This window comes from Cyanistes caeruleus, chromosome 1 (genome assembly GCF_971803275.1).
Source record: "Cyanistes caeruleus chromosome 1, bCyaCae1.hap1.1, whole genome shotgun sequence".
NCBI classification, from domain to species: Eukaryota; Metazoa; Chordata; class Aves; order Passeriformes; family Paridae; genus Cyanistes; species Cyanistes caeruleus.
In genome coordinates, this window is record NC_141701.1 from 141429699 (window position 1) to 141449671 (window position 19973).

Here is a 19973-nt window from a genome sequence, read left to right on the forward strand (position 1 = left end):
TCTCAGGAAATTTCTATCCTTTTAGATTTGTGTTTGTCCATGACTGCAGCTAGCACTATCTCAGAAGTGTAAAAGTCCTCACAGCAAACAAGTTCCACATCATCTTGTGTATGTATTACACCATAATACCTAATCCTTAAAGCCTGAGGGCTTTATTTTACTAACACCCCCAGACATGCTCTGAATAGCTGTGGTAACAGTCAGTATCTAATAAACCTGACATACTGGTCAGTTCCTGTCCTGAAAAGCCTTAAAACACAACTCTACCATAATGGAAAAATACTGTTCTTTTGTTTTTTGTTTTATTTTAAAACTACCCAGGTCTGTTCATTTAATTTGAATTTCAATTAGAAGACTAAAAATTCATCAATTTTTAGAAATAATTAATCTAGCAGTGCTTAATGGCCAATACAATTATTTTTGTCATTTTACTAACTTGGGTGTCAACAGTGATTGCATCTACATTCCTTTATATAAAGTTATGGCACAGGAACTGGCATGACAAGCACAGATTTTAGGTCCAAACTCAGCTGGTTGGACCAAGTTTTTTCTTTCATAAGCCATCTACTTCAAGTATACACACTGTGATATACACATACAACAGCTTTAGATCTACTTAAAAATGAGCAAAAGGTGCTGAGTACCTGGAGCTCTCTGATATCAAACTGCTCTTCGAAGATGTAGGCAGCATCAGCTCCTGCTGCCAGGGCCCCCATGTTGGCCAGGTAGCCGCAGTAGCCGCCCATGGTCTCGATGATGAACACGCGGCGTTTGGTGCCGCTGGCCGACTGCTTGATACGGTCACACGTCTGCTCAGAGACACGACAGCCTGAGTATGCACTAAAACTCCTCATTTTTTACCTTTTTCTATGTCATGCATACATCTGTGTCACCTACTGGTAACAAAAAATTAAAAGTATAGCATTTATAAAAAAACAAATCTTTAAAGAATTCCAAAACGGCATAACCTATGTAATTATAATAATTATCCAACAAAGGATTTATTATAAATCATATACTGAACACCAGGGTAGAAATAAAATGTTTTTCTACTAGCAACTCTGAACATGTATTTGCTTCCTGCAAATACTGAAACAAGAATTCATTTTGGTTTATAATGGCATTAACCAGTTGTATACTTGCATTTTCTAACACAGATACAAGTAGATCTAATAAACTTTTTAAGGAATTGTGGTATGAATAAACTTCTCTTCTTTAATTATTCATTACTTAAGCTTACTTCTTAGTATTGATATTAAAATTCACTGCATTCCCATCTATACTGAACTTCGTAAGTCCTGAGAAGATATTGTCCAATTACCTTTCAGTAATGATTTCCATATAAATGTAATTCTTTCAAGCACTACTGGTGCATGTGTTAAAATGCTTTGGGTTTTTTAACAGTTACATACTGCAAGAAGACTGAAATGTCCACTTGCACCTTACACTGACCAGCATAAAGAACGTTCTCTACACGGAGATCTGTTACTTACATGAAACCAATTAACACCAATATTTCGTAGAGCTGCCTAATAGATGTGGAAAGTAACAAAGACAGAGACAACCTCCAGTGTGGCAATACCTAGGAATCTTAGGAAAACATTGTAACTCACGGAAATACAGAAACCTAGGAACTAGTTTACTATCCAGCTTTAGTTTTAATAATACTCAATCTATTTGAGAAGCTCACCTCCTGAAATCAATTTTTCTACCATTCCAAGTTATTTTAAGGTTGATTAATGTAATTTCCTTTCAGAAAGCAAGTAAGAGAAGTAAAGAGATCCTATTTTCTTCTTTGTCTTAGAAACAAGTAAATAAATAGGATATACCACGCTTTGTGACAGGAACAATTATGTAAAACTGATGTTATGTCCCAACACCAGTTCTGTTTCATAAAAATGGAAATGGAAGTACCTGGGAAGTTTGTCATCTTGCAACCTGAATTACGGTAACATTAAAAAATCCCCATGGCCTTACTGTTTTTTTAAATGAGTAACTGTAGGTGCTGTAATATATGAGGTATTTCTACTTCAGAGTTTTTAAACCAGAACTTCATTCAGTTAACTGAAAATACTACTTCAGGCTGAAATTCAGGTTATGAGCAATATGATCCTTAAAATCATACCTAACACATCACAGAACAAATCATTAACTGATACATGTGAAAACTTAATATAAAAACTCTAGAACTTCTAGCATAATACAGTTTAATGCATTTAAAGACTAAGACCAAGACTGGTGTATGCATGTATTGAGGTCAAGCTAGCAAAAAGATAAAATGTGTATAAATTAAATTACATCTATTTATGTATTTGCATATATGCATACTATGTGCTTACATACGAAAGTGCAGCATTCACATGAATTTATCCAGAATATGGATATTCTGTTATCCTAAGCAGAAAAGTATCTCCATAACAAGATACATCACAAAAGTCTATGTTTACTTTCTATCAGTTTTTCAAAGTGACACTTCTACCTGTCTTAGGTTTTACAGTGTCCCCAAGCACTTTACCTTCTCCTTCCAAACACTGTTTCATGAAAAATTTTGCAGAATACACTGGAGCTATTTAACTCATTTTTTAAAAAGCTTCTTGAAACTGTGTTTAACTTACGTTGTAAAACAATCTTGTCTTTAGACAATACACTTATGAAGATTTCCACCATTTTGAGAGACTTAAAATATTTGTAAACCCCAAGACTTCTAAAAAGATTTTCCATCTGCTGGTAGAATGAAATTTTCTGCCTTCTGAGAATCTCCAAGTACTAAGCAAGGAGGTAAAATCAGTCATTGCCTACAGGACTAATAACTTGAAATCTAGCTAGAAGAGTTTCTACCCCTGACTGTACAAGAGATGGAGTAGAAGCTTTATACTATTCTTGCTTTCTCAGAATGCCTGTGACAGAAATACCCAAATATGAAATTGGCACAGATGAATTTTAATTGATTTAATGAATTATTAATTCATACACTACATTACAGGCTGGAAAAGCCAAACCTCAAATGCCTGGTTCAGGTTTTAGACATCATTTTGGAATTCTATTGCTAGTTGAGCTTTCACATGAACTGACCCACCTGAATGAAAAATCCTAATGTTCAAAACACCAAATCAAGTGTTCTGCTATTAGCATTAACTAAACATCCTAACGACAATAACATTCAAATGATGCAACCATTTTTTTTTACTGAAAGCATTACCAAAATCTATACAAACTGTAATTAAACTACTACCAAAACCAATTAAATAAGAGGAAACAGCACTGTATGTCATCATTTGTTGCCTCACTGTGTTTTTGAAGTTACCACTTTTGAAGGTGCATCAGTCACAATTAGCACACTTAGCTACTTCTATAAGGGGGGCCAAGGGGGTCAGGCCAAGGGGGAAAAGGCTGAAGAAGGTAAAGTATCCATGTCCTGCCTATGAACATTGCTACATGATGAGCCCACACGATACCTTAAGACATCTCACCCCAGGGATGTGCACTGCTGCTCCCAAAGGCCAGGCCTCCCTGTTTTCTGACATAGCTCTTCAGGTATCTGCTGGAGGTTTTTCACTTACTATATAAGAACACTGTGTTAAGCAAGAAAACAAACCTGCTTTTCCCAACCCCCTGGATCTGTAGTCCTGACTTGACTTCCTTGGCAAATTACTTCAGGATTAGTTATATGGCTTGCTAACGATGGGTTTGATAAAACTCAGAGCTGGTAAGATATACTCATTTGTTGGCATTAGATCTCAGCCAAGTTCCCTTTGCTGTGTCTTAAGCAGAGTAAATAGGACTGAAAGCTCATAAAGGGAAAAACTGTGGTAGACTAAAACTAGAACACTGATTGTTCTGACCCTGCACTGTTTAGCTGAACATCTGTGACAGACTTTACTGCTTATACTATGCATGCATTTATATGCACTTAATGTATGTTAAGCCTAATTGAGTCTACAGGATTATTCATATGTTTAGTGTTAATCATGTATTTAAAATGCTCTACTGCACTGAGCTCAGTCAATAGTTCATCCAACAAATGGGGCATTTATTTATAAAATATATGCTTTCTTCTTTTACCTAAGTAATAGGTAAGATAAAAATTAAATTGAAGAAAGCAAAATAGAAGTAAAAGGAAATACCCTAAGCACTAATGCAGGAGTCTTGAAGAACAAGAGACTGCCCAGAAATAAAACATATATTTTCTAAGGTTAATCTTCTAAGGTTAGTCTTGAAAAACTAAACTATTAACAATTAAAAAAACACAGCAACTGAGTTATTTAAGAAAACCAGACATTTCAAGGTCTTGAGGTATCCTCCTCTTACACATTTAATCATCTTAACTTTTAAAAGATACGCAGTCTTACCTCCACAATAGCATTCAAGGCAGTGTCAGTACCAAGGCAATAGTCTGTGCCTGGCACATTGTTGCTAATAGTAGCAGGCAACACACACATAGGAACTCTAAACTCCTCAAAGTTGGCACGAGCCTCGTGGAGCTGCAGACAACTTTCAAAGGCCTGAAGCAGTGGTACAAGTGTGAGTGAAACATTCCTTGTCTTTGCACTGCTCTGCTAATGACTCCTGGCATGTGAATGGTAAATGTGGCTGCCCATTGGCCCAAGTAAATACAATTGGTGAGATTATTTGGGGGGTGGAAAACATCCTGTACACACCACAACAGTGCACTGGGGTTGCATTGGCACAATGCTCTTTGAAGAAATGCAGAGGATTAGTACAAGTTAGTACAGATGGAAGGTAAAGTGTGCACAGCAGAGAGGTCTGAAGCAGACAGGTAGGAAACGATCGCAAAAAACTAGAGCAGAAATCATTCCACAAGAAAGGACTTCAAGAACGAAGTTTGATACATGCCAAGGAGCTTAGAAAGTTAACTAGTAAAACCCTTGCAACTTGAAGAAAATGCTTAAAGAAAGACATATTTTAAAAAAAACTATGTTATCCTAAAAAGTAAAGACACACATCTATTTCCACCAAGAGAAAGGAAAAAAAAAGGTTCACCCATGCCTTCAAAGTTTTTATCAACATCACACCTCTGCCTCTGTGCACACAGACTGGATGTAGGCCTAGAAACACCCAGGAACATGTGTACATGGATGAGTTAATAAAGTCTGCAAGTATAGTTCAAGGATTCTTTGAAAACCAGTTTTAGGTCATTGGAAAGACTCCAAACTCTACAAAATATATAATCACGTCAAAAGGATTAGGTGTTCCTAGTGGACGTCAAAATAAATGTTAAAATTTTGCAGCTGTTTTAAGTAAACACACATTACATTAATCCAATTATTTCTAATCTAAACTAATTAGCATCTCTCATGAAGTGTGGCAATTTTTTGAACTGCCTATGTAATGGCTCTCCACCAGAAAGCCTGATTACATAGTACATTACTTTTCCATCTCTTTCTCCCAGAAACTGATGTTCACAGAAGTCTCATTTTCTTGATTTCTCAAATCGGTTCAGAGAAGCAAACTATTGCAGATCAAAATTAGATACTTACTGATGTATCTCCAGGCATATCTGTACAGTGACCAATTTAAGGAACAACTTAGAAGAAAATCATGGGAAAATCCCCTACCTGTTAGAGTTCTCCTTCTGGGCTTTTGTCCTAGACAGAGCAGATCCTGTTCAGTGAGAAGACAGGATATTTATGGCTGTAGGTGCATAAATGCAAACTGACTTCCTAAAAATCTCTCTCTTCTCATGTGTTTTGTAAATGAAACAGCTCAGTGTTATACTTTCAGTTTAAGGTTGAAACACAGCCTAGAAGGCGGCACTTTCAGAACCAAAGAGCTGAGAAGCAGTACAGCCAAGAGCAAGAAACAGGAGTGGCTTATTTGGGATTTGTATTTTTGAGTGGCTGAGACTTCACTTAGGAAATTTCAGTAATTGCCCTACTCAGCTCAGTCAGGCTGCTTTGAACTTTTATTTCTACTAAAAGAATAAAGACATACAAAGTAACAGTAGTTTAGTAAAACCATACAGCTTCCTGGAGACCAGCAGAACATGACTTTCTCTAAAACGTTTTATATTAAGACTTCTGGAAAACCAAGTCAAAGGGAGATGTAGAGCAGTAACTAATGTAACTGGTTAGTCTGCATTTATGCTATGTTAAGATGCAGTTAAGATATGTTTTACTTGCATTAAATATTGCCATTTTATTTGATGCAAGTGATTTCAGCCAACATATCCAATGACTGTACCTTCACCAAGCATGAGCATTAGATGATTATATGCAACATCTTTGCATCACTGTGGCAAAATAGGAAAATTATTTTAATATATGGTCACTTAATTATAAAGGGTAAAAATGTGATCAATGATTTTAATAACTGCTATGCCAGTATTTGTTTTTAAATTACTACAATACAGTCATAGAGAGATACTGCACTGTTAATAAAATGGTTTAATAATTTCCTACCCTTTTATTGGATTTGTGTTACTAAGAAGGTTATTAGAACCAAGGATGCTTTATAAAAATTCATGCAGTCAAGTACTGACTACTGTTTGTTGACTTTAAGTTGATCTAAATACAAATGGCCACTGAAGGGGATGGGGATGGAGTTACTGCCCTTACTCCACATCAGCTGTTACTAGGACTGAAGGAGATGAAAAATTAACAGGTTAGCTAGTGGCCAAGGCTAACCTGCAGCTTCCTAGTTCAGAGTAATGTGGAGCCATATATGCTTCTGGGAGGGTTCAGGCATCTGTTTTCCACAGGAAACGTGTGGAGACTGCCCTTAAGGCAGACTGTAGCTTTCTTTGTTCCTCAGGAGATGTTTGATTTTATTTTTTTTCCCACAAAACCAAATCATCAGTCCGTACCTCCTTTTCTTTTTCTGCAAAGGATTGTCAAAGAAACACAATAGAAAGTTTTAGCCTCTCCATTTTCCAGGTTCCATTATTCTTATCTAGCTGATACCTTTTCCTTTCATGGTTGTCACATTCCTGAGGTCTGATATCCAAAATAACATCCTATTCATTTCATTAAATTGACAACATGCTTGAGAATATAGATATATTTATTATGGTAGTTATTTTAGTGATGCTTCATTTAATAGAAAATACGAAGTTCATGTTCTTATCCTGCAATCCTAAAAAGTTTACTTTGTATGCCTATATATATCAGCCTTAAACATATCCTCCTCAGGAAGAAACATCCAGCTTTTCCCAGGTATTTTATATTTATGTTGTCATTAGCAGTTTTTCTAATATTCTGAAAAGTGGAGTGAAAAATACAGTTTATCCTAAATTTAAAACACTATTTAAAAGATAAATTAAATTTGAAGCCAAGATTTTAAAACAGAAGTGGAAAAACAACATTTTTAAAGGGTCCCATGATCTGTTACAGAATCTAAATTAGTTATTGAGAAATGTATCCACTGTTTATGCCTTTGTGAGGAGCACACTCTTTACTAATCTCTCATTCAGAAGTTATGTATCTGTTAAGGCTGTTTTTAAATTGTTTTTCTTTTTAAATGCAGAATTTTAAAACATTTTATTAGCAAATGTTTCAGGGTACTATTTACATGGCTTGACAAGTTTAAACAACTGGCAAGTGTCTGTTGGTGCCAAACAGCAACAATCCCTCATTACCAGCACAATTGTACTTACCTTACTAGAGGTAGGCAAGAACATTCAAGTAAGAACCATACCAGAGAAAATCTAAGTGTAATGACACTTTGGTGTTCAGAAGAGGTTCTACAGCTCTGAGAGCACTGCAAACTAGGAGGCATTTATCGACCTAACTGTGGTAACAGGGGTAAAAAACTATATAGAAACGATATAAAATAGATATTTGTGTCCACCTCCTACTTTTGTTTACCACAGTCAATTGTATGAGGTGTATTGAGCTTATTTGGTCACATTTAACACGGGGCACAGTTGCTACTGCACCTGAGTTAAGCATGGCACAAGAATGAAAGAATGTGTTTTTCTGACAAAACTGACAGTTTTGGTGAATCACGTTCAAACAATCAGGGCAAAAAACTGTAAAGACACCAAGCAGAAATATTTTCTGAATGCAAAAGTCTGCTCCTTCCAAAAAAAAAAAAATCAACTCAAATTTCATTTTCCACTCAACTGAATAGAAATCTTGAAAAGCCATTACTTTTCATATTTAATCCAGAGAAAGATCTAGGCAAAATTAAATACAAAACAACCAGAAGAAAGTCATTAGCAAAAAATATAAGAAAAAAAGGTGCTCATGAAAAGTTTTCAACTATCACATTGAAAATATGGAGAGAAGAACATTTTATCTAATGAAGGCAAATGATACCTACAAACCTAAATAGATAGCAAACCACAGCAACAAGGACTGACTATGATATACCCCCTTTCTATGAAATAACCTATAAAAAGAAGTCAGTTTGGTTAACAAAGCTTATGAAGATAAGAGAAGAAGGAAAGCAGATGTTATGCACAATCATTTTACTCACCTTAGTTCATGATCAGTCATTTTGGAGGGATATTTTTATTTACCAGAACTGGAAACAACATCAACATTTATAACCCAAGTTGTCTATAAAGAATTCATTCAATGAATTTTAGTTAGCTTACAGTCTTGTTCAAGGCAATACTTCAGAAAACTGGTATTTCCTAACTGAAGGGTTTCTTTTGATGAAGTTAAAATTATTTCTCTTGCAATGGTAAAACAAACAAACAAAAAAACAACAAAAAAAGGAAATTATGGTAGTGCATTCGAAGTTGGTGGCATCTGAAGAATCCTTCAAATGAAAAAACTATCATGATCAAAATTTTTAAATACATTTAGATGATTAGAGAATTGTCATTTAAAAAAAAGCAAATTGAAACTCTCTTTTTCAATTAACTATACTTTCTGTTCCCCTGAAATTAGTATTAGAGAATTGAGGAATGGCTAGGGTTGGGAGGGACCTCTAGAGGTCATGTAGTTCAATCCCCTGCCAAGGCAGGATCACCTGAGCAAGTGACACAGGAACAATCCAGGTGGGTTTGGATTATCTCCACAGGAGACTGCACGACCTCTCTGGGCAGCTTTCTCCAGTGCTCTATCACACTCAAAGCACAGAAGTTTATTTCACATAAGAGATTAAATATTCAATTTTTACTTTATGTTGTATTACAGGATTTGATTTTTTAAAAAAATACTTCTTAACATGTCTCAATTATTTTTATTAAATCTGCTATTAGCTAAATAAATGTAATGCCTATAATTAGAGAAATATGGATTTTACATATTGTCTTAGAGGAATAAAGATGTTACATAACTAAGAATCTTCTTCACAACAGAGCAACTTTCCTACAGTGTTTGTTGCAGCTGGGTATAATACAACTCTACATATTATGAACAGAGACTTTTTTCCCCTCTACAGTGCAAATGATGATCAAGTCTCAGCTTTTCAGGTTTCTTTCTTTTTTATACAACAACAGATGCCATCTTATCCTGCACTTGAAAAAATTTAGAAGGCATTGTAGTTTCACCAGAAATTAAATGGAAGCACTTGGGATCCTAGGCTTTTTATTTTTCTAAAGTGGTGTCATGACTGTGGCTATATCAAGTAATTATAATTTCCCAGATCACATTTCCGAAGTTCTGGTCTACAAAAATATCCAGTTATAGCCAATTGAGAAAATTTAAACAACTGTTTTGTTAGCATGTGCACACACCAGAGCAGACTTACATCAGTTATAGTGTTCAGAGCAGTATCTGCACCAATGCTGAAATCTGAACCCGGTACATTATTGGATACAGTTGCAGGAACCATAACCATTGGAACACAGAATTCGTCATATTTCTCCCGGGCAGCTGACAATTCCAGAAGTCCAAGGTAAGCCTGTTGGGCACAGGCATCGGGTGAAAAATTAGGATGAAAAAAGGGCAGAGTTGGGAGTGACAAAATGAGAAGGGCCACAGGGGGAGCCATTTCTACCACAGCACACTTCAGCAAGTCAGAGCACTAAGGAACCACTAAAATCTAACACAGACAAAAAAAAAAAAAGCATTAGAAACAAGCATACATTTGAAAACAGTAAATAGAACATATGTTCTCTTGAAAACGATTAATTTAGACAGAAAAGATCGGTTTTCAACAAGACAAACTAGTTCCCCAATCTTCAGGTACTGTTACTCCGGATTTAAAAATCTTAATATTCTGAATTAGGGTCACAGCTAACAGCGTGGACAAATAAAGGAAGATACATTCTTTATCAAGAAGCAATGAACACATTCTTCTCTTCAAAGACTAGGCAAAATACTTTCCTGAATCAAAATTTCAAAAATTGTTTTTTTTAAACAAAGCAAACATGAAATACAGGGGAAAAAAAAATATTTCTCTAGATCCATTACAGATTTTTGACATGCACCATGTGAGAAGAGCAGCTTAAATAAGGAAACACAGTGCAAATTCTACTAAGAATCAAGAACTTCTGCAAGGATGTTCCAAGTATTGATACAGTATGGACTGAAACTTGCACTACAGAAGTTATTAATTTTAATACAAAAAACTGTAACACTATCTCATCTCATTTATCCATTTAGCACATCTGTTTAGCAGTTCTAGTCACTGTCTTGAATGACAGCTTTCCAGACAACCACTGATTGACAACACTTATGATTCTAAGCACCATCTATGTCTGTATCAAATACAGACAGAGCCAAATGCACCTTACATGAAGATTGGGTAAAAATCAAAACAGACTATTAATTCTGTTAGGAATTCTACTCTACTTAGACATAATTAGGTATTTCAGTGTACCTCAAATCCACCAATAACCATAAGGGCGTTAATGTTGTTAGTGCGCATCTGGTCAGCAATCTTCTCCAAGTATTTTGCAGGAAGAGTACTAAAAATCATTAAACCAAAAGAAAAATAAAAACAATTTTACAGACTCTGAAGCACTAAGAACTCATTACCAAGCTGAAACCATAAAGTGAGACAGCAACACAAAGTTTTTTTGTTTTACATATTTATCAAGTAACTTTTCCAGACAATCAATGAGGAAACAAGTCAAGTGTAAAGAAACAGCAGGTCTGCAATCATTTAAAGTATAAGGACCCCATGAAATTTTTAAGTTGAGGTCCTAACTCCCACTCTTCAGAGCTGGTTCAGTGCTGTAAAGATATCTAAGTTGGAGCACAAGGATTTGAACAAAAAACAAACTCACAAAACCCCAATGTACAAAAACAGAGGACTTAAAAACACTGTGCGAAGAAAAGAGCATGGAATCATACAGTGGTTATATAAAGCACTACAGTTCATCATATCAATTGACAAAAATATTTATGTTACCGTTTTGTACCAAGAATTGATCCTCCTTGACCAGTCCAGCCTCCAACATCTCCCCAGGAAATTTCCTTTATCTTTGAATAAAAGTAGAAAAGGAGATTTTGTTAAATAATTATCCACTTACTTCTCTTGAGCTGCAGCAAACACCAGGTACTACTTCATGAAGAGCTGTTGGAACAAGTTGTTGGGCACTGACATCACTAAAACTAAATGAGGCCAAGAAAGAGAACAGTACCAAGAGTTTAACATAATTTCTCTTGAATTACTACAATCCCTTTCCATTCCATTTGTTCTTCCTGCTTCCAGACGAAGATTAACCCTGTCTCTGTTTCGTATCTCAGTATTTTCACATCCTCTCCTACTGAATGTGAAGCAAAAAAATCTAAAGCTAGGACTTTGATATAAGTTTTGGGATCTGTGGCTCCAGCCAGGCACAGAAATCATTAGTCTTGCATTCAGTTTCTCTTTATTACACCAATTGATGTGTAACATTTAAAAACAGGGAAATAGAAGAATTCAACTCACCTAAGTAAAAAAAAAATTCCTCTCTCAATAAGCACCATTACAAAGGAATGCATGTGCTGAACTCAAATTCAAAGGTAGGATTCATCTGAACTTTTTGATTTGAACTTTGATTTTGTAGCTCTGCAGCATGTAATTAGTAACACTCAGCATAAATGACTCTACAGACTTGAATAGTTGGGAAATACAGTTACAATCTAGGTTTTATAGATCTTTATGAAATAAAAGCACTCACAGAACCAGTTCCCCCAGCAGTTATGACAGAACAGTAGTATGCCTTCCAAGAACATGAACAAAGGTGGTGGTGTGGGATGGGGTACAATGTACTTGGTAATGCACACATGTGACACTGACCTTCCCTCTAGCGAACCCTTCAAAACCATCAATGACAGCAAATATTTTGTGACCTTCAGTCATTCCAACTCTCACTGCAGCCCTCACTGCGGCATTCATTCCAGCTGCGGGGGCACCAACATTTAAAACTGCCACATTAAAATTAGTCTGCAAGATAAAAATTATATTTAGTAAAGACTTTGATTTCTACACAATGGTTCATTTGTACATCATATGCAGTTGCTAAATACTAGAATGCAGGAAAGGAAATTTTAAAGCCCCTAAACATGTTGAAAATTGGAAGTTAGCTGGAAGGTGCAGACACATTTCCCCACTTGTAGAATATCAAAGAGACAAACAGTTAAAATTTATTTTTTTTTTTAAGTAAGACTTTGTCATAATTCTATTTCGTTAACAACTTCAATTATTCAGGTTTTTATATTCTAAGCCCAGGTTCAAGAAACATAAAATAGAATCACAGAATGGTTTGGGTTGGAAGGACCATAAAGGTCATCTCATTCCAACCCCCTGACATGGCCAGGGACACCTTTCACTAGACCAGGCTGCTCAGAGCTCCACCCAAGCTGGCCATTGCTATTCAACCAGCTTCATGTTACTAAAGCAGGAATTTTTTTTTTGCAAACACACCAATAATAGCAAAAACCAAAAAAAGTAAGAGGAACTGATTCTAGCACCACAGCATTTATGTGTGTAGAATCAGTACAATGCAGAGTGGAACAGACAAGTTTTAAAATTAAGCTAGGTTAATTAGGCCAGGTTTTTCAAGCAGCTGACGAACAGGAGCATTCAGCATCTTTCCCAACAGCATACATTTTCAGATTATGGATATTTTAAAAACATTTCTTAATGACAATTTTAACAATTTGGTCCTGCAGAAGAGGTAGAAGTTATTTAACTGTATTCAGAAAGATGAGAACAACAAAAAATAAAAACAAACCAACAAAAAAAATAGAACAAGTTGTTAAGTAATGATCATGGAATCTCATCTGATTAAAAAACAAACAAACAAAACCAAAAAACTCCAAACCAACATCAACCCCCTCAAAAAAACCACAATAAAAGAGACACGAACCAAAGTATATGTAGTTTGTTTTGTTTTTTTCCTTTGGTTCTGGTACAATCAAAGGATTGTAGAAAAATGCAATGTAATCACAAACAGCAAAATATAATGTGTGCAGAAGCACTCATGAAGCAGAGCATTCAGCTGGCTCTCCTGATCTGATCAGCTTAGCTTTTTCCTCAGTTCCTGTGACATGCATATTTCATCTACTTTTTAACTCCTATTCAACCTCTTTTACTGAAAGCACAGATTTTGTTAGTATGGTCAAATCCGAGTAGTTAGTAATTACACGTGGACATTTCCTTCTAATGCCATTTGTCACAGGAGATATGACAAAAATATTAAAAAAAAAAACCCCAAACAAAACAAAAGCCCACTGCTAACAGTCCTGGATTTGCATTACTGTATTAAAAAACCCCACCACCCATAAACCTGATCCACCAAAGAAAATATTAAATAATTAATTTTTTAATTATTTAATATAATTAAATAATATAATAAAAAATCCTGAATTCCTTGATCTCTTGAAGGTCAGTCTTAGGACCTTACTGTATTATCAATGCAATTTTGCTCCTTAATAATATTGGGAAGGTAACACCAATAATCTTTACTCAAATACTTATTTGGGAAATAGATGTCTAGAAAGTGCAACAGCAACATCATTATGCAAAAATAAGGTAAAAAATGGTCACAAAACACAATTAAGAGGAAGAAACAAGTGAGATGACATAGTCACCAACTATGATCAAACACAGACCTGTTCAGTAAACTTTTAATAAAAACAAAAAAAAATCCTGTCTAATATTTATTTGCACACAAAATTCAGTGTCTGCTTCCTGTATAAATCCAAATTTCCTCTTATAAAAATCTTAGGAACTACAAAGAAACTAAATGTCTGTTACTGTATTGTGCACAGTGAGTTATTACTTCACATAAAGGTGATGCATCTGTCCTCAGTACTGCTTCCCATGAATTCCTGGATTTGCCATTGCTCTTGAGCGGTCTTACCCTTCAAAAGGAGGTTTAGAATTCTTTTAATATAGACTCTTCCTTTATCTCAAGATTTTCAGAGTCTTAATCATGATCTTAAACATCACCCCTCCTTCTCTCCATGGTAAGAAACAGGGCAAAACAGCAACTATTAGGACCTGACAACATTATAACAACTGAGACCAGATGTACATCCATTGAAGACAGAAAGAAATGGTGTACAGCAATTTTCTAGTTATAAAGTGAAAGTTATTTCACTTTAAAAAATGTTATTTATTAGAATAAACTAGTGTTCTTCAAATATCTTTATAATATATTATTTATAAATTATACTGTAATAGAGGTTTGAAGGTCATTATTAATAGATCCCAAAAGCAGACATGCACTGCACACTCAACAAACCCCCTTACCTTTGGGAGCTCGGCATCTGGCTTTTTGTGCGACAGTAATTTGTACGTGTTAAGATTGTTTTCAAAGCTCCTAAACAAATGAGTAAGTAAGATAAGCAAATAAAATAGTAAAATTTTAAACTCATTTTAAAGGAACATTTGAATTTTTCAGAAACTTTAAAAAACTGTTATGAAATATCACCACTGTTATTGCAATTGCAAAACATGGAAAAAACTGGAAATGTGAGAAGATTGAAAAACATTCAATTTTTTAAGATAAGAGTCATAAAATATAAAACAACTATGTAGCTAACAAATTAGTTTTCTAGACTGGGGAGAAAGTATTTTATTCTCAAATGACTTGAAACAGAAACCACTCCTCTGACAGGAAAAGACCTCCTTCAACATAACTGCTGGAAAACTACCAACAGCTTACAAACAAACTCACAGGACTGGCCTCAAATTCAAGAATAAACAAACTTATGGCTGCTACCAGTCAGGTCATGCAGCACAGAAGCTTTTTGCTTTGTGACCAGTTAGCTTAGGAAACAGTCACTTGTCTGACACAGCAGCGAATTACAGTTTGCTTTGTTTTGCATGTTTTGGTGCCAGTAAGAATTTAAATCATTCTATTTAGGCAACTCTTTAGTCTCCTCTCATTCTCAAACCCATAAAAACATACAGTTAGTTAAATATTTAAAATAAAATGTCACATGCCAGCATAACAACTCAGCTTTTCTACAGCAAGTAAGCTGATATGAGCTATTGGCCATACCTTCCACGAAGCCTCACAGCCTCAAGGAATCTTCCCTCATCCATGGCTTTCTGAACTTCTTGAGTCTTGAAAAAACAAGTTGATTACTCAATATGTTTAAAAAAATGCAGGAGGTGGATTATTTAATATATTCCATGCATTAATATATTTCCACAGTGAAAGAAGAAATACTGACAATTCCTCAGTTTATGAGCTACCTCCTCTCACAGCATAAATTTCAGGATACAGAAGAAGAATGAAGTAGAAACAAATACCTAAAGCTTTCACGGGACAAAGAAATCAATGTATCTATTATGCATTTTCTTTTTTCAGTTTAAACTGAGCAGTTTTAATGCAGAAACCTGACTTGTCTATGACACATAAATAGATGCAAGCATCTGAAGAATTTGTTGTAACAAAAACTGAAGATCTGAAATTTTAGAACAAATTAAGAAGATACGTATTTCTTATTCCTGGATAGTTTGCAAATGAATATTTAACACACAGAGAACATACATGAACTTCATTATTCATTCCCATATATGGAAAAGTGCTGTACACATTCCATCAACGTCCTAATGAGATACAGGCAATACAGAGTAGTCCTTTGTAGTAAATAAGCAACATAAATTGGCTTTTTGCCAGAGCCTCACCATCTGCACACACTCCATCAGAGGCAGACGGACAGCCTGGTTTCCAGACAGGGACACAACACAGGCAGGGGTATCTGGAGTAGCTTCTAAAAGGGCAAGCACGGCTTCCACACCCATACGACTCGCCTGCAAGTAGAGAATGTTTGAGTGCTCAAGCAAGCACTTTAAAGCACAAGGCTTCCAATCACAGAAATGGTCCTGACTTCTCTGTAACTCAAGCTGACACAAATCACTCCTTGGTAAGGTGCAAAAGTTGTGGGCTGTTTCTACCTGTAAGTATGGACAATTAAGCTTCGCATTTTGATCCTAAACATAGGTTCCTTCACACAAATTGCTTCATTATTCTGAATTTGAGCTATTCAGACAGTTAATGTGATGTAACAGTTTGATTTGTCAAGCTCATCAGGTAGGAAACAATCCCACCCCCAAATAAATAATCAAAAAGCAGTTGTTCTATGTGGTGCCATGAGCAGTCATTTTGGGAATACTCACAAGAATTCTGTCAAAAGCTGAAGGGGTTCCACCTCTTTGCACATGACCCAGGATGGTTACTCGGGTGTCAAAACCAAGCCGCTGAACCACAAGCTGCATAGAATTTCAGAATACAGTGGGTTTATCTTTATCACTATTTTATATATATGTTAGCATCATGTACACTTAACACCACTTAGTGCTAAATGTTACTTCATAAAAATGCAATTCTGAATGAAGTCAAAGGTTTTTCTAAAACTGACAGCTATGGAAAAGAGAACCTCACAGTCACAGGACAGATAAACCCCAGGTAAAGGCAAAGTTTAATAGATCCTTTCTAGCAATGACTATTTCCCAATTTGTTTTCTTAATGACCCCTTAGGAAAAAAAAAAAAAAAAAAAAAGCAGAAAAATTAACCTTAAAAGTTTTCTTAATATTAGACACCAATGAAATTTTTGGCAAAGCAACCACTTGGACAAGATTTTGTCCATAGCATATAGTATTACTTCACTTTGAGAGAGACCAGTATTAAAAATTTTACAAGACATACAAAGTAAAATAAGATTATAAATACAGATTTGAGCTGATTTCAAACTATCAATTTATCAATTCAGACACCCATGAAGCAGATGCTTCTGAACTGCATTATATTACAAAGAGAAAAGGTTCTAATTGCCACTGAAAACATGGCCCTTTAATTTGACTATGGAATTTCAGATAATAAAGCACAAGCATAAAATACAACTGTGTGACAAGCTACCTTACAGGAACAGATTTACTTTACCAGGAATGTTATTGTTAACAATGAGCCCCATCTTATGAACAGAAATCTTGTATCATAGGGATGTTGATACTTACATCCTTAACCTTCTCTGATGTTATAGGCTTGTTGTGACAATCAATAGCTCCTTCAGCTACAATAATAATATTCAGCCTTTTCTTTCGTGCACGGTTCTGTAATAAAAATAAAAGCACACTTGTGCAGTTAAAAAAAAAACCCCAAGGAATCTACAGCCTAGTTTTATAATCATTTGCTCTACATTAAGCTGCTAGGATTTGAGGAAACATTTCTTGTACCTGATCACTCACTCATATGTGATGCATTCTCACACCTTTTATCTTCATACACATCTTTTCATTGCTGAAGTAAAATGCCTAAGATCAAATTACTGAGGAAATGTACATATTGCTTATATAGTATAATTTTATGCAATTCCCAGAGTGGGTCATATGTTTCCTCAAAACAATCACAGAGTGCAAGAAAAGAAATGTTCAAGATCACAGAGAACTTTATGTGACACCAAAACCAAAGACTTGCTTCAAGTCCTGATCAACACTTTTTAACCACTGCTTTCAAATAAACATCCACAAAGACATTAGAGAATCTCAAACATATTAACAAATTACCTCTGAAAGCTTAACACACATTGAATCTTCCCAGCCTTCCTCTGGTGGGTATTCAGGAATAAACACCCAGTCTGCACCACAGGCTAAGGCACTAACCAGAGCTAGATACCTAATAAACAGAACAAATCATTAGACTTTTATGATTCAGATTTCTTTCATAGTTGTACCTGTACAAGACACAAAATACTGAAAACAGTACATACCCACAGTGTCGCCCCATAACCTCCAGAACAAATGTCCTCTGATGGCTGTAAAAATAAGAATGCAAATTAACTGAACCTACTATCAAAAAACAGCTTATGTTTACCATGACTACTAAACTCACAATTCCTTAGCAAAACAGGAAACATTAAGAAAACAAAATTATTGTCACATTAAACAACATATTTAAAATCAAGTATCTTCCAATACATAATTCATTTTCACCACTTTCTTGCAAAAGATGTATGGGCAGCTATGAGACAAGAAGTGAACCTTTACTGGAAATGTAAATGATGTAGACCCATAGTTAAGAACTGTAATGATATAGCTGTATTTTAAAAAAAATAATTGCCTAATTTTTACTGACATAAAGCTTATATAAGACAGATGCTATTTTTATACTATTCACAGTGTGTCTGGATCTCCTCCAACAGACTATGTCTGAAAAAGACTAAAAACATTAAAAACCAAGTCTGCCCCTAAGGCTGATGCAGTCTCTACAATCACATACTTGAAGCGCTGCCACCACAGGAATGATGAAAAAGCAGTTACAAAGAAAAAAAGGAACCAAGACACTTGAAAGATGCAGTCAAAAAGAACTTTTATTTCCCCATCTACCTAACCTCTATTTAAAATGACCTTAAACAAAAGCATAAACATCTGTGCATTTGTTATCAGTCTCTATAATATGCTCAATTTACCTCTGAGCAGTGGTCATGATGGCATCCACAACTTCAATTATCCTGTGCAGAGCTGAGTCAGTACCTATGGTCATATCAGTGCCACAGAAGTCATTGTCTATGGATCCAACCATTCCCACAATGTTAAGGTAAGCATATTTCTTAACAGCCTCTGCATCAATCTTTCCTGTAAAGAATTATTTGGAGAAAGAACTGTAAGACTAATAAAAAAAAATAAATTAGACATAATGCTTGGGTGCTCTACTAAACATATCCAAACATTAAATTATGTTTAGATATTTTAGGTAACAAGGTTAGTCAAAACTACAAACAAAAGCCAATCAAACATCCAAACAAAAGAATCCTGCACGGAACTCCTTACAGTAAGGAAGGAAATAAGAGCTTTTCAGTCTATCTCAAAGTGTCAAATAATTACCAAGTTTTGTAACCAACCTTAAAATTGATGGTTTCAAATTAAAACAGTATCATTCAAATTGTAGTCTCAGTGTATAATGTGCAATGAAGAAGCAAAAGGATGCAAACTGGATGTGATTATGGGCATATGTAAACACTTAGAAACCAACGTTCAACTTTTGAAGACTTCTCTTTTGCAACACTGAAAGGCTCTGATTTCATGATTAATAAGCAAACAGAACAGAAAAGCTCCTATTCTAAGTCTTAGCAGAGTCTCCCAAGACAGCAATGAAAATGCTGCATCATCCAAGAGTTCTAAAGGACCTCAAGGATGGAATAACTTAGCTGCTTAAGCACTTACAACTACCTTAGTATCTGTGGATGGGATGGTAGTAAATATAATGTCAAATTTTTAATATGAGATTCAAGAACTATGTATCAGTGTGTTTAATGTCTATGTTACAGAAAAACAGCAGAAACCATAATGAAAAATATAACTAATGTCCATGAAAATATATATAACATTGTGAAGAAGAATCAAAATGTTTTCTATGAATGTATACCATGCATTACAAACCTCTTCTAGAGTTCCAAATGTGACTTAATATCTGGTTGACATAATCTACTTAGATTTCTAAAAAGCCATTGACAAAGTCTTTTGCCAAAGGATTTTGAGGAAACTAAGCAGTCACTGTATAAGACAGAAGTCTTTTCATAGAATAAATAATGTGAAACAGAGGGTAAAAAATACAAGGCAGAGGGTAGTGGTAAACACAAATTCTTGTGTATTAGGAAGGTAACCAATGGAGTTC

The 19973-nt window shown here is 35.2% G+C and overlaps 1 protein-coding gene across 3 annotated transcripts in view; it reads right to left on the bottom strand.

Moving 5' to 3' along the window:
* The window catches only part of PFKP (phosphofructokinase, platelet), a 42662-nt gene that overhangs the window by 3639 nt on the left and 19050 nt on the right, over nt 1-19973 (bottom strand). Inside the window, exons 5-18 of one of the 3 annotated variants that reach the window (XM_086864346.1) lie at nt 18769-18934; nt 18070-18114; nt 17867-17975; nt 17318-17413; nt 16480-16572; nt 15988-16113; nt 15356-15420; nt 14602-14671; nt 12142-12288; nt 11269-11339; nt 10735-10822; nt 9661-9813; nt 4350-4502; nt 645-809 (exon numbers count right to left, since the gene is read on the bottom strand). In XM_086864346.1, the coding sequence (XP_086720472.1) occupies nt 645-809; nt 4350-4502; nt 9661-9813; nt 10735-10822; nt 11269-11339; nt 12142-12288; nt 14602-14671; nt 15356-15420; nt 15988-16113; nt 16480-16572; nt 17318-17413; nt 17867-17975; nt 18070-18114; nt 18769-18934 (1547 nt within the window). The remainder of the gene's footprint in view (nt 1-644; nt 810-4349; nt 4503-9660; nt 9814-10734; nt 10823-11268; nt 11340-12141; nt 12289-14601; nt 14672-15355; nt 15421-15987; nt 16114-16479; nt 16573-17317; nt 17414-17866; nt 17976-18069; nt 18115-18768; nt 18935-19973) is intronic. The other 2 variants (XM_023920032.2, XM_023920030.2) reach the window with 2 other exon arrangements.